Source organism: Girardinichthys multiradiatus, chromosome 1, assembly GCF_021462225.1.
Source record: "Girardinichthys multiradiatus isolate DD_20200921_A chromosome 1, DD_fGirMul_XY1, whole genome shotgun sequence".
In the NCBI taxonomy this organism is placed as follows: Eukaryota; Metazoa; Chordata; class Actinopteri; order Cyprinodontiformes; family Goodeidae; genus Girardinichthys; species Girardinichthys multiradiatus.
In genome coordinates this window covers 28575296-28590039 of record NC_061794.1, presented here as the reverse complement: position 1 = coordinate 28590039, position 14744 = coordinate 28575296, and the positions used below count along the sequence as shown (strand labels likewise).

Here is a 14744-nt window from a genome sequence, read left to right as displayed (position 1 = left end):
ATTTATTTTAACAAGGCAACAGAACCTCTGCAAAAACTTTGATCCTACCAGTCATGTTAATTAATGCCTTCTTCTTCTCTGAGTGGCCTTTCGGTCCATACTGTTATATTACTCTAGTCTTGGGGATAATAACACTCTCCTACCGACTTCAGACTGCATCTTAACAAGGTCTTTTTTATTCTTTCTCTCAAAACCCATCCCCTTCTTGGTTTGTATAATCTCTGGACATTCCTATTCTGTTTATAGTTCCATATAATTACTTGAACAGATAAACATGGTGTCTTCAGGCATCTGGAATTTGCCTTAAAATAAATCTATAGGGGTAGCTGCCATCAACACAAATGTTGTAAATTAACCTATTTAAAGCTTACAAAGACATTGCATCAATGTCTGGACTTACTGAAAGAGTTTGAAGGCTTTGTATATATAAACATCTGAGTCTGAAGAAAGTGACAGAAATTCTCTCTCTCATCATTCTGGCATTCAGTAAGTAGAAATAATTTTGGTAATGACAACTTAAAACAAAGTTATTTAAAAGTTAAGAAGGTATGATTATAATCCCTAGACACTGTGAAGTCATAAATGTGTCAGAATTGATTAAATTAAAATGTTTCTCTAATTTTGAAGTGTAGTAAATGTACTGAAATGCAACATTTTCATTACCTGTATTTTTCAATCCTGTATTTAGATACTATACAATGTGATTCTGGATCATTATTATGCAGAAATATTCTAAAATACTGCCAGTGTTAGACTCCACAATGAGTATATCTTTGAGGTGAACTAAGGGACAGCGAGCACACTAGGAAATCCCAAACTTTATAAAACACAGTACAGCAGAAACAAAACAGTTGAGTATGTATTTTCTTGTAGAAAAAAGTAACAGACTTTCTGAATCTCTTTGTCAGGTCCTTTGGGAACTCTGACCTTACCTGGAACTTAGGGGCTGGATGTGGATGGTGCTGAGCTCCTGCAAGCCTTGTGGGTGTGTGTGTGTGTGTTTTAAAGGCTGCATGTGTGGTGGAGCACTGGCGTTCGGTAAAGGGGTGTGATGTTGTTTCTTGGTTCGCCGGGTGCAGCATGTCCCCGTCACACCATCTTGGCTGGACAGCGAGGGGCTTTGAGACGGATAGTTCTGCAGCCCCGCCTCCAAGTAGCTCTGCTGATAATACTGCTCATCCACAAACGCATGGTTCTAGAGGGCAAAAGCAGGAAGAAACATCAACTGTGTGTAGGTCAAGATCTTCTTTTAAAATGCATAGCCTATATTGAGTATTTTATAGCCTGAATTATTTTAGACAGATTTTACTAAAACTGTTGTAAGAATTATATTTATTGATTAATTAATATTTATCAAGAATTATAATTTAAAATCATAATTGAAAAAGAAAATAATTTCTTAACCAAAAATCATTACTTACAAACAGAAATCAGAGATGTCCTCTGGTGTTGTGATTATGGGCTCAAAGCTCTTTAATAATTACAATTAGCTATTCTTCATTAATAATGGATAAATTATTACCCAAAACCACAAAATGTCACTGTTTATTCAACCGCTTCACCGAAGGTGGGGGAACTTTGACCTTGTTTTGACAGATAAATCACTGTAGCACGAAATAAACACAAACGCTTCTCTTAATTATACACTGCTCAACAAAATAAAGGGAACACTCAAATAACACATCCTAGATCTGAATGAATGAAATATTCTCATTGAATACTTTGTTCTATACAAAGTTGAATGTGCTGACAACAAAATCACACAAAAATCATCAATGGAAATCAAATTTCTTAACCAATGGAGGCCTGGATTTGGAGTCACACACAAAATGAAAGTGGAAAAACACACTACAGGCTGATCCAACTTTGATGTAATGTCCTTAAAACAAGTCAAAATGAGGCTCAGTATTGTGTGTGGCCTCCACCTGCCTGTATGACCTCCCTACAACGCCTGGGCATGTTTCTGATGAGATGGCGGATGGTCTCCTGAGGGATCTCCTCCCAGACCTGGACTAAAGCATCCACCAACTCCTGGACAGTCTGTGGTGCAACGTGACGTTGGTGGATGGAGCGAGACATGATGTCCCAGATGTGCTCAATCGGATTCAGGTCTGGGGAACGGGCGGGCCAGTCCATCGCTTCAATGTCTTCATCTTGCAGGAACTGCTGACACACTCCAGCCACATGAGGTCTATCATTGTCCTGCATTAGGAGAAACCCAGGGCCAACCACACCAGCATATGGTCTCACAAGGGGTCTGAGGATCTCATCTAGGTACCTAATGGCAGTCAGGCTACCTCTGGCGAGCACATGGAGGGCCGTGTGGCCCTCCAAAGAAATGCCACCCCACACCATTACTGACCCACTGCCAAACCAGTCATTCTGAAGGATGTTGCAGGCAGTAGATCGCTCTTCACGGTGTCTCCAGACTCTGTCACGTCTGTCACATGTGCTCAGTGTGAACCTGCTTTCATCTGTGAAGAACACAGGGCGCCAGTGGCGAATTTGCCAATCCTGGTTTTCTCTGGTAAATGCCAAGCGTCCTGCACGGTGTTGGGCTGTGAGTACAACCCCCATTTGTGGACGTCGGGCCCTCATACCATCCTCATGGAGTCGGTTAGAAACCGTTAGTGCAGACACATGCACATTTGTGGCCTGCTGGAGGTCATCTTGCAGGGCTCTGGCAGTGCTCCTCCTGTTCCTCCTTGCACAAAGGCAGAGGTAGCGGTCCTGCTGCTGGGTTGTTGCCCTCCTACAGCCTCCTCCACGTCTCCTGGTGTACTGGCCTGTCTCCTGGTAGCGCCTCCAGGCTCTGGACACTACGCTGACAGTCACAGCAAACCTTCTTGCCACTTCTCACATTGATGTGCCATCCTGGATGAGCTGCACTACCTGAGCCACTTGTGTGGGTTGTAGAGTCCGTCTCATGCTACCACGAGTGTGAAAGCAGCACCAACATTCAAAAGAGACCAAAACATCAGCCAGAAAGCATAGGTACTAAGAAGTGGTCTGTGGTCCACACCTGCAGAACCACTCCTTTATTAAATGTGTCTTTCTAATCGCCAAAGATTTCCCCCTGTTGTCTATTCCATTTGCACAACAGTTGTGAAATTAATTATGAATCAGTGTTGCTTCCTAAGTGGACAGTTTGATTTCACAGAAGTCTGATCTACTTGGAGTTATATTGTGTTGTTTAAGTGTTCCCTTTATTTTTTTGAGCAGTGTATATATGAAGATTTATTGAAGCCAAATAATTCTGATATACCATTATTCTGGTCCAAAAACCTTCACGTGACTAACAAGCAATATTCTACACAAAGAGGATAAAAATGACTACCTAATAATAATAATAAAAGAAAAACATATATGTGCATTTAGTGTCTATGAAGATCAAACTAGCAGTTTTATGGACAAAATGTGCAATTTGGGTTAAATGGAAAGAGAAGTCCTCCAGGTGTTCTGATGTCTTGATTGCAGCGATCAGCTGATAAAACGGTGGGTCCATGCCCTTTTTAGCCTCTAGCAGCTGATTGCCCCAAATCTCGAGCCATAAAACTCTGAAGCGGGAACTCAGTGGAAAAACTCCAGTAATAAAAACTGGAACAAAGGAGTGGTCAGGCGAAGCCCAGACCACAGTTGCTTTGAATGGAAAACTTTTAAAAGTCCAACTTCTAACTCCTGGCTGATTTGGGATCAGCCGAGCAAAACATGAACACGCACGATCCAGCAGCGCTTGTGCAGCAAATCAAAACACAGCTTAGCATAAAACACTTCAATCAGTATTGCATACAACAAGTTAATACCATAGATTAACTACTGGTGATTCTAAAATCACCTCAACTCTGCCTCACCCTGCCCAGACCTCTAAATGCATCTATCCGGTTGAATATAAAAAGAACGAAATTACTTTGACGTTGATTTATTCTCTCCACCAGTTGAGGATGGGTCAGGTCTGAAGAAAAATGGGGGGCGGGGAAAGATCACGCGTCCGTGATCACCTCAAAGGAAAAACGGTAACTTCTCATCCGTCCAGGAGGGGAAAATATGAGGAACTGTTAGACGACTGAATCAACAAGGAGGAAACTCATCTCCTTGGAAATAAAACTGTGGGTTTTCACCTGCGCCGGGTGTCGGTGTGGCCTTCGATCGGTATATGAATCTTCTGACCTTCTTGTATCAGACAGATTTCCAGCTTTCAAGCTCTTCCGGGAATGGCCTTGTGGAGCAAAAGTTTGCCTGAGAGCTTTTGTCTCTCCAGATATGCGCCTCCATTGCGTCGTCCCGTGAGACACGCGAGAAAAGGCAACGAAACTTTATTTCCTGCGGGTTTATAATCCCGGGTGACGTCAGAGCAGCGATGTCTGTTGAGCTGCGCATGTGAAAATGTGTGACCAAAATGAATGAATCCAACACTGTTGTAATCATTATTTTTGTAAAAGCTATATATAATCAAATGCACATAAAGGGGTCCATCATAGTGATAAATATACAGAAAATTAGAATCCTTATTCATTTTCATCATCTTCCTGAGGAGTAGATGAGTAAAACAGAGCAAAAGAAAAGTAAATGTAAAACTGAAAATCTACAACTCTGGCCAGAAGTTTACATACACCCCTAGCACTTACTTTTTTTTAATGGTTTTAAAACTTTTGTTAATTTTCCAACAACAAAATTTGATCTGTTATAATTATACATACAGACTAAAATATAAAAATAAACTACCACAAATATGTTTTCTGAATGTCTCTATGTCGAATGTTGTACCATTTGTTTGCTGAATGTTGGACCATTTGTTTGCTGAATGTTGGACCATTTGTACGCTGCTGGAGCTGCTATGCCTTCCAGCGTCATCGGCCATTTTGTACCCCAGGATAATCTGCTACTACAACTCCCAGCAGGCATCGTGGCTGATAGGAAGGGGGCGTCGCAGCTCTGATGTCACAGTGGACTATATAACCATATGAAATATCTCTCAGCTTTGCTTTTCACGCTGGAAACCGGACCGGTATCTGGCACCTGAAGCGCATCATTGTGGAGAAGAAAATCCCACGTGGACTTTCATTCATGTTCCCCTGTTGGCCAACGAGAAGAAAAATTCATGAAAGAAGTTCCTGGAATAGAAAGGCCAGGAAACTTCACTTTATCAATCAAAGATGTGAATTCAACACGTGACCAAAAATCCCACGGAGGTTTCAAGGAGACGGAATTGCCATCCTTGTTTGTGTTCCAGTCGATTACTGACGGTCAGTCATATTTTCCCCTTTTCGCCAAAGGCGGCCAGAGGACGAAGACTGACAGCTCCATATTTCCTCTTGTTTTTTCCATAACTGCTGGTTTGATTTTCATACACACTCAATGCTGTTTTATCTTGTTTAGTTAGTTATTTTACCCCTTTTGTGTAGACCTTTGCATGCTTGATTAGGTGAAGATTATTGAATCGGAATAGTGAGGTCTATCAGGGCTGTTGATTTAATAAATATTCACATAGAGAAAGAGAAAGCGTTTGTGTTTATTTTGAGCAAGAGTGATTTGTCTGTCAAAATAAGGTCAAAGTTCCCCACGTTTCGGTGAAACGGTTGATTAAACAGTGACATCTAGTAATAGTTATCAATTATTACTGAGAATTCAATAATTATAATTATCAAGGGCTTTGAGCTACAATTACAACACCAGAGGACATCTCTGATTTCAATTGGTAAGTAAAGATTTTTGGTTAAGAAATTAATTTTTCTCAAATTATTATTGTAAATTATAATTTTTGATAAATATTAATTAATCAATAATCATAATTCTTACACATACATTGACAACAGTTGCACCTTTGGCTAGATATTTGTCCACTTTCTTATCAGAATTGGCAGCTAAACTGAGCTAATTTAAAGTTGTCTGTTTCCTGTTAATGATCCAGCTTAAAAGCATACTCCCTAAAGCTAATATGATCGAGATCTTGGCCACACCAGAATGTTAATTTAACCCTGCTGACCTAAACTGTCCCCATTTGATAAAAAGAAACTGGACAGAAAGGTCAGGAATGACCATGAATAACCAAGGCCTAAGCAGATCATAAACTAGAAGCTGCTGGAACACCAGTGTGACAGTGAAGTAATGCAAACATCAACTTGGATTGATCAAGTAGGAAATCCAAAAACACTGCCCACGTGGACAAGCAGCCAGCTTTCTGGAGAAATGTTTGATGGTGAGGAGACAAAGACTGAGCTTTTTGGCAACAGTGACAAAAAGAATGACTGTTGAAGCCAAGGTGAGACTTTCAAACATAAGAACAATGTGCCAAATGTCAAGCATGGTGGTGGTAGCATCATGCTATGGGGTTATTTCACAGTAGATAGTGGTACTGAGTAGAACAATAAAGAATGAGGACTACCTCCACATTCTTAAACTTTACAACAGATCTACAACTACAGTTTTCAAACTTAGAGAGAACTGGGTGTTACAACAGGACACTAATCTCAAACACACATCAAAACTCGTTTTAGAAGGGATAACAATACATGAACACTGAGCATCTCGAAAAGACCCAAGGTCAACACTACTGAAAATGTATTTACTATGCTGAAAAGCTGAGTCCGTGCCATAAACCAAGGAAATTAAATGCCAGAATATTGTTGATGGCTACAAACATTATGTGTTTTCTTTGAAACTTGCTAAAGAAACTGCTAAAATTTTAAAACTCATTAAAGGTGTGTGTTCTATTAATCAGTCCACCCAGATAAATATGCATTATTATAAGATCCAACAAAAAAATAATTTATCTTGACCATTGCATGGTGTTTTTTCACAAATAAGAAGGCTGAAAAATATGAGTCTGGATTCTTGTTGATCACTGCATGCAAGAACAACTTATTGTGCTTGGCTAAGTGAGATATGGAAACCCAAATGTGTATCAAAAGGTAAATGAAGTGCATCAGAATGAAATGTACTGTACTGTGCAAAGAGCTCAGTTCTTATAAACTCAACTATGGCTTTACACACAGATTTTGGAACACTTTTACAGCCAACACTGATTGATTTTAGTGTGATTTTGTAAATGAAAACCATATTCATGACTGAAAAGCTCCAGCAGGCATGTACTCACTGTGGTTTTCTCCAGACAGTGCAGCAGGTGGTGGTGCTGGCTCTCTATTAGAGAGGTAGATTTGCTTAAACGCTTCTCCTCCTCATTGGAACCCTGGAATATAAAAATGCACACACAAACACCCACATAACGAATGTTAGACTCCTCTCCCTCTCTCTCTCTCTTTCTTTCTCATGTGATGTGGGAGGTGTGCTGCCAACTGCTGTCTCACTACCTGATCTGAAAGGTTCATCTTGTATGGAAGTTGCTTGAATTGGAGAAGGAGACAAAAAGAAAACAAGACAGGCAGAGTTTTACTCGTGTTCACAGTTCAGTGCTGAGAACAGACAGCCGTCAGCATTTGCATTCATGCCAGTCAGACAAAGAATATTTACTATTCCAAACCCTTAGAGGAAATGCTTCTAACATCTAGTGCACAGACCTGTGTGGGGAGGGTGGGACATCTAGCATTGCTGGAACATAACAGTTGCTCAGTATACAGTTCACATAAAATTTCCATTGTGACATTTTGCCTACTTGTCTGTGCTCACTAAAGGGGACTTTCTAATGACTTGTTTACCATATTCCTTATGCTTTATGCCAGTGAACTGATGGAAAAAAAGTTTGAATGAAGAGTGAGTGGTACTTCCAACTCTGCAGACATTTAGAGGAAGTTCTGGTCAGAGCTGAGCTGAGTCAAATATAAAGCTTTTAACTTCTGCCAGTTGACTTGGCAATTTATTTTTTAGGAATCAATAGGAATTACATTATAAAACTAGCAAGGATTAAAGGTTACAGAAAACATTTCCTCTGTGAATAAAAGTAAAATCTAATCATTAATAACATTAGGAAAACATGCACTTTTCAGTGAATTTTAACAACCTTAAACAGTGAATTAATTTTAGTAATTCAGTTTCTGTTTATTTTGATGATGATTGCTTACGGTAACTGAAAATCCTAATTTTAGTTTTTCAGAAAATTTGAATATTATACAAAACCAATAATTAGTTTTTATACAGAAATGCTATTCCATGGCCCTGTTATGGTCTACACAATCATGCGGAAGACTGATGACTTGACAGTTGTCCAGCTATTGTCTCATGGACACCATATAAAGGAGGGTAAAGCCAAAAAAGATAATTGCTAAAGAAGAGCTCTGTTCATGGAGTTCTATATACAAGCAAATGGAAAATTGAGTGGAGGGAAAAATGTTGTAGAAAAAGGGTTCTGACTTAAACCCCATGAGAACCTTTAGGTTATTGTAAAGTAAAAGCTGAAAGACACTAGACCCTCCAACCTGTTCCAGGCTGCTTTAAATGCAGCGCCACAGGGCGATCACCACCATGCTGCCTTTCATTTATGCAGCAACTCACATGAAAGGAGCCTCGATCAAATATTCAGTGAATATGATGTACTGTATTAAAAGTCTTTTTTCTTTTTTTTTTACCAGTGTTGTGTAATATTGTAACTTTCTGAGAAAATGAACTCAGATTTTGTTGTTGTTTATATTACCAGAAATACACATATATACATAGATATATACTGTATTACTGTGTGAAAAAATCTATATAACATACAGTGTGAATTTAACTTTTTAATTTGAATTAATGAAATAAACTCATCTTTCAATGATATTCTTATTTATTGAGATGCACCTGAGCATGCTTTTTAAAAATTAATTAATTTTAATCTAAAAATTGCCTATTATCAGACAAAAAAAGTCTGTAAATATCTTTGCACTGAACCTGGTAAGATGTATCCTCAGTTAACGGCATCATCAATATTCTTGTCCTGGTATGTAATTCCTGTTATGATTTACTTACAGAAGATATTCCCCAGAAGTACCTGTTGCTCAGTGGTAAGTACTGCTTTTATCCCTCACAACACAGCAACAGTGACAAGCAAGCAAAAAGCTATGTTAGGAAGAGTTGTAGTATCCATTCTCTGTGTGTTGAGCATGTGGCTGGTGTTGAAAGCAGAGGCTTTCTTTGCTGAAAGGGTACATTTCTGTGCTTTTGACTCAGTGTTCCTCTGCTCACCTGTGTTGCAGTTGCTTATTTGTAGCTAACACAGCAGTAGAGCACAGGTGTTTAGGCCTGAGCTATTTCTGTCCCCCCTCCATGCATGTGACTACAGGACTGAATCAGCAGTCTATCTGTCTGGAGGCGGCCATGCCTCACTACCCAGGTGGCCACCATACTGTAGAGAGGAAACAGCTTGATCTGCCGGGTGACAAAACACATTGTGTCGCTCTGCGTGGTGCCGGGCATACTGTGAGTAAAAGCCTCCTAACGATTAAACATTTGACAGCGATTAACATTTTGTTTAACTTTCCTACAGTTAGAGTAATAAAAACCGTCTGTCTGACCTTGTCTACACCCCCCTCATGGTGCTCAAACAACTCTGAACTGCTGGTTTAACAGCTCAGGGGGGAAGGGTTGGAGTGTTTGCCACAGAAGCCATAGCAGCAGATACCAATAAGGGGATATCAATGATGTGCAAGGTTGACACAAACTGTGATGTAAAGCAAATAAGAGCCAACTAGCCAAAAAGATGAGTTGCTTAAGCACCTTCATCTTTGCTTTATCAGAAACGTCTAAAAGGAGAAGTGCAGTACCCCCGGTATGAACTGAAACAGTCAACAATGAAGACGATTATTTTGTCACCTTACTTGTACAAAGCCTTAATATTGAGACTGACTTAGTTGGTGATCTAATTCCTTATGCTACACTTTCCCATGCGTAGGAAGCATTGCTGGAGTGGTATTTACTTAAAGCTACGCACCTTCATACTCTGTTTCAATACAAAGCAAATACAAAACAAAAAAAATGGGGTTCTATTCAGGCAGTGCATATTTTGCTCTTGTGACAGGTTTTATATTTGAGTTGTGTAATCCTCACATCAAATATTGGAATTTCCTCACGGCAAAATAATTTTATGCATCAGTAAATAAAAAAGAAGAAATCTCTCTTTTAGGAAACAAGGAGCATTGTAGTACATGCAGTATTTTCTGTGACTAATAAAACAAAACAAAAATAACATTCTTGTTTGTATATAACTTGAATCTTTTGACACTTTCTTGTAATTAATACAGTCAAAAACATATAAACAAGATGCAGTTGTGGATTTATAGTCTACCAATGCCTTGTTGTAAATTTGTTGGGTTTCTCAGCCAACAAGTCTCTATGGCGCCAATCTGATTGTGTCCTCACCACTTCTGCTGGACAGAGATACAGCAAAGAAGACGCTGGAAGAGTGAGTTAAAAATGTGGAGCAAACACTTGTTTTTGTGCAGTGTCAGCCCCTGGGGCCACTATATCGCTCGCTTGTAAATCACAAGATTTTAGAGAGGCAGGGAACATCCTTGTGTTGTATTTACATTTCTTGCTGCATCGCCTTAAGCCTGTACCTCAGCTGGGCAGCTGGGCATAGGGATGCTCACATTAAATGTGCCTCTCGCTAAATGAGAACACAGTTAGTTCCTCTGATGGGATGCTGGGATAATTAGTGGATATAGAAGAGCAAGGCTTGAATTTAGACTCTCGGCTAGAGCACAGGTCCGGTTTTATGTGTCACCACTTAAAATATGTACAAATCTAACCACATCCTTTGCGGTTGGTTATTCTTTGGAATAATAAATTATTTGGTGCTGAGGTGAGACTTACCGTGAGCTCAAGAGCTTCATTGAACAAGCCGTTGCGCTTGCTGTGGAGGAAGGCATTTGAGCTTCCTGTTTTTGAAAGTCGTATCCTTGCCAGGCGAGCTTTCTGCAAAGGGAAAGAGAGCATAAAAATCACCTGTTAGTGAGAGCATTTTACCACATCCTACAACAAGATAAATAGGAATCTCTGACATTGCACTAATTTAAGTTTTAACATGCTTGATATTTCAGTTGTGAACTCATTGATCACACCAAACATAAGCTACTACTGCATTCTCTCTGATCCCCAGTGATAAATTCACTTGGATCTTCAAATATACTTATGAATTATTTATGGTGATCATACACTAACACAGTCCTTGGATTGAGAATCAGTTCGAATGGCAGCTGTTAGCAGAGCAGAAAAATCCTGCATAAATCACGCACCTAAGTGTCATGCTGTAATTTGAACCATTTAAAACACGAATTTCAATTTACTCAAACCATGTTAGCAGTTTTTTTTTTTACAGCTAAATAAATTATTTAAGAGTTTTTTTTTTGCCACACTGCTTTACTTTTTAACTCCATGCGAGAACTGTCTTAAGTGCAGCTTTAGTCATCAAAGTTGGGAAGAAGCTCCTTCTCTCAGCTTGTCAAATTTCTTGTGTTAGGCACACAGCAACAGAGATGAACAAGACGGAGAAGGATACAATGAAGAACTTGGACAGGAATGTTCTTATGCAAGACTAGCTCTGACAGTAAAATGATCCTGCAGGAGGGGGTATTTTAAAATCTTTATAGGAAGTATATCTTTAATAGTTTGGTCTTTAATTTAGCACAGCAAGAATAAATGGATGCAGTGGAAATAATATTTATTAAAGTGTTTTTAAAATGTGAAAAAACAACAAGATGTATCTTTACCAACATTATAAAGTTAAAAAAATATTTTCATTAGTTTCTAGAATTAGGGTTAAAAAATAAGGAATGGTTTTAAAACCTGGTCTTTGCCAGTATACCATACCATACCAACTTTATTTATAAAGCACTTTAAACACCCACAGGACCAAAGTGCTTTAAACAATCATAAAATACAATAAAGTCATAAAGTAGAGAAGGTGAAATATAAAAGCAGTAATAAATTAATTAAAACAAAGTCAAACATCTCAGATTGTGCCAAAAGCCAAAGAAAAGAGATTGATCTTAAGAAGTGATTTAAAACAGGAAGTGAAGAGGCCTGTCTAATGCCCAAAGGAAGGTCATTCCACAGCTTTGGAGCTGCTACAGAAAAAGCACGGTCCCCTCTGAGCTTGCGCTTTGTCTTTGGCACCCTCAGAAACAACTGGTCAGCTGACCTGAGGGAATGGAAGGTGTGTAAAGATGTAACAGCTCAGACAAATAGGGAGGGGCAAGGCCATTAAGAGCTCTAAAAGCAAATAAAAAGATTTTAAAATTGATCCTAAAGGTACTGGCAACCAGTGTAAAGAAGCTAAAACAGGGGAAATATGGTCAAATTTCCAAGTACCTGATAAAAGACATGCAGCAGCATTTTGTACCCTCTAAAGCTGGGAAATGCACGAATCACCACTACCTATATAAAGTGCATTACAGTAGTCTAGCCACGTGATCACAAATGCATGAATAACAGTTTCAAAGTACTGTCTCGAAAGAATGGGTTTTACTTTGGCTTGCTGCCTTAAGGGAAAAAAGCTGGATTTTACAACAGCTCTAATGTGAGCTTCAAGCTTATGACCAGCATCCATCTTGACCCCTAAATTTGTAATGACCGGCTTGACATACTTGGCCAAGGAGTATTTCTTAAACATTTTTCTCTGAAATCTCGCACACTTGTATGCATTGTTGTACATTTAAAAATGGCCTGTGCAAACTGGAGCACACTGTCATATTTATTGGAAAGCTGTTAAAGAACATTTTCCTTTTCAACAAAAACCTAAAGCCACCTCAAGCTGATTCTAGGATGAGATATCAGGTGTGATGTTTGAGACAACTTCTTCAGGGCTCATCATTTTTGATTGCTGCCAAAGTCTCAGAATGACACAGAGAGCTGAAATAGAAAACAGCCCAAAGAAGATGTGTTGCATGGCACTAAACAATCCAAAACCTTCTGCATGAGTACAGTAGTACATTTCAAAATCAATCTACTGTTTTTAAAATTTTGTTTTTCATTTTATACCATTAATCAAATAGATCAAATAATCGTTTGCCAAAAATATCTTTGTTTGAAAAACTGGTGCACCTAATCACCTGTGATCTTTAATGCTTCTATAGGAAGGTTCTCTTTTATGCAGTTCAGGGATTTATGCAAATCCCTAAACTGTATAATCCTTACATGTTATCTAAACAAATTAACAGCTGTACAACAAGAGACATTCATTCAAATATATACTTGAAAATTTAATTTAAACCCCTTCTCAAACTGAGCTTGATTTTATAAAATATACTCAAAACACCAGCTCAAACTTGTGACATACATTATAAAACTTTTATTTTTCTTACTGGGGTGTAGGTGATGGTTTTTTTTTTAGTCTGCACAGTAAGGGTAAGGTTTCTATGAAGTCCAAATGCTCATTTCTGTTTGGTTGCAATCCCTGATTTATTTGCTTTGTTTAAATACTTCTTTTATTGCTGGAAGACATGGCAAATAGTTTTTATGTAGTTCTCAGATAAAAACTGTTTTGTAAATTTTTCAAGGTTAGGAACTTTAACACTTTGCAAAGCTAACATGAAGGAAGTTGTTGAGCTTTTGTAGAAATGGCATATATAGATAAGTTAGTTTATTAGACCCATGCTCTACCTAAGGCAAAAATGCAATTGACCACTGATTGTAATAAATCTTTTGAAAAGTATACACGTTTATTGTTTATACATTATTGCTGGAGAGACAATGAAGAATAAATGTCCACCAATTATAAGATGGTTTCTGGTTTTCAGAGTTTTAATTACTAGCTCACAGAAAATATAAAATTACCCATTTAATCGTCTTTAAGACAACTTGTTTCAATTTGAATTTAAAATAACGTGTTAATGTTTCACTTTCAGAATGTAAAAATTGTAACAACACTTTATTAAAATGTATTAAAAGACAAGATATAAAAGATAAAAAACTGAAATAACCTGCCTGTATACTTATACACACCCTAAAACAAATGCACGTTGTTTTGAATTCCAACATTCAGTGTTCTTAAGTTCACACTTGTAATAATTTATAGTGAATCAGATGAAGCTGGTATAAACTTCAGGTATTCCAATAGGATTGTTCTGACATTTACTTCTTTGCATTATTTGGCAAAAGATAAAGTTTGTAAATATGTTAAAAGGATCAAAGCAATATAAAATAATTTAATCTTTGTACAAAGATATCAGTCTGGAAATGGCAACAAAAACCCAAAGCACAGTTAAGGCACTCATCAACCTATGGAGAAAAATATGGAACAGTGGTGACATTTTGAATTGATGAAAAGATGAGACTAAAACAAGAAGAAACCCTACATATATCATAAAAAACACCATAGCCAAAGTAAAAGACAGTGATGATGGCATAATGCTCTGGGGTTACCTTTCCTTGGATGGAATTGAGGATTTTTTCAATGTGGGTGAAATAATAAATAGTTCCACATACTGGCCAGTTTTGGCCCAAATCCAACAGGTATCTGTGAGAAAGCTGAAGATGAAGAGGGATTTCATTTTCTAGCATCACCATGAGTACAACAATATATCCAAATCAATTAATAATGATTTTATGAGAAGAAAATTTAAGTTTTGGAATGATGTAGCCAGAGTCCAGAACTAAACCTCACAGAAAATCTGCTAGACCACAAGAACAGGATGCATCCTCCTAATTGGATGCATTTGCAACATGAAATGGGAAGATCAAGTGGTAAAGTCAAGATACATGATGCTGACAGAGTCCTACCAAGCAAGACTGCATGGTAAAACTGAGTCAATAATTGCCTTAACCAAGAAGTAATTTAAGGGCATGTCTGCACCTTCTTACTTTTTATATTTAAATTCATA

General features: G+C 38.2%; 1 protein-coding gene across 2 annotated transcripts in view; it reads right to left on the bottom strand.

Moving 5' to 3' along the window:
* kcnd3 (potassium voltage-gated channel, Shal-related subfamily, member 3) overlaps nucleotides 1-14744 on the bottom strand; it is a 171138-nt gene that overhangs the window by 5795 nt on the left and 150599 nt on the right. For both annotated transcript variants that reach the window (XM_047362606.1, XM_047362597.1), the window contains 4 exons: nucleotides 10738-10839; nucleotides 7308-7340; nucleotides 7094-7186; nucleotides 933-1195 (listed from right to left, as the gene is read on the bottom strand). In XM_047362606.1, coding sequence (XP_047218562.1) covers nucleotides 933-1195; nucleotides 7094-7186; nucleotides 7308-7340; nucleotides 10738-10839 — 491 coding nt within the window. The remainder of the gene's footprint in view (nucleotides 1-932; nucleotides 1196-7093; nucleotides 7187-7307; nucleotides 7341-10737; nucleotides 10840-14744) is intronic.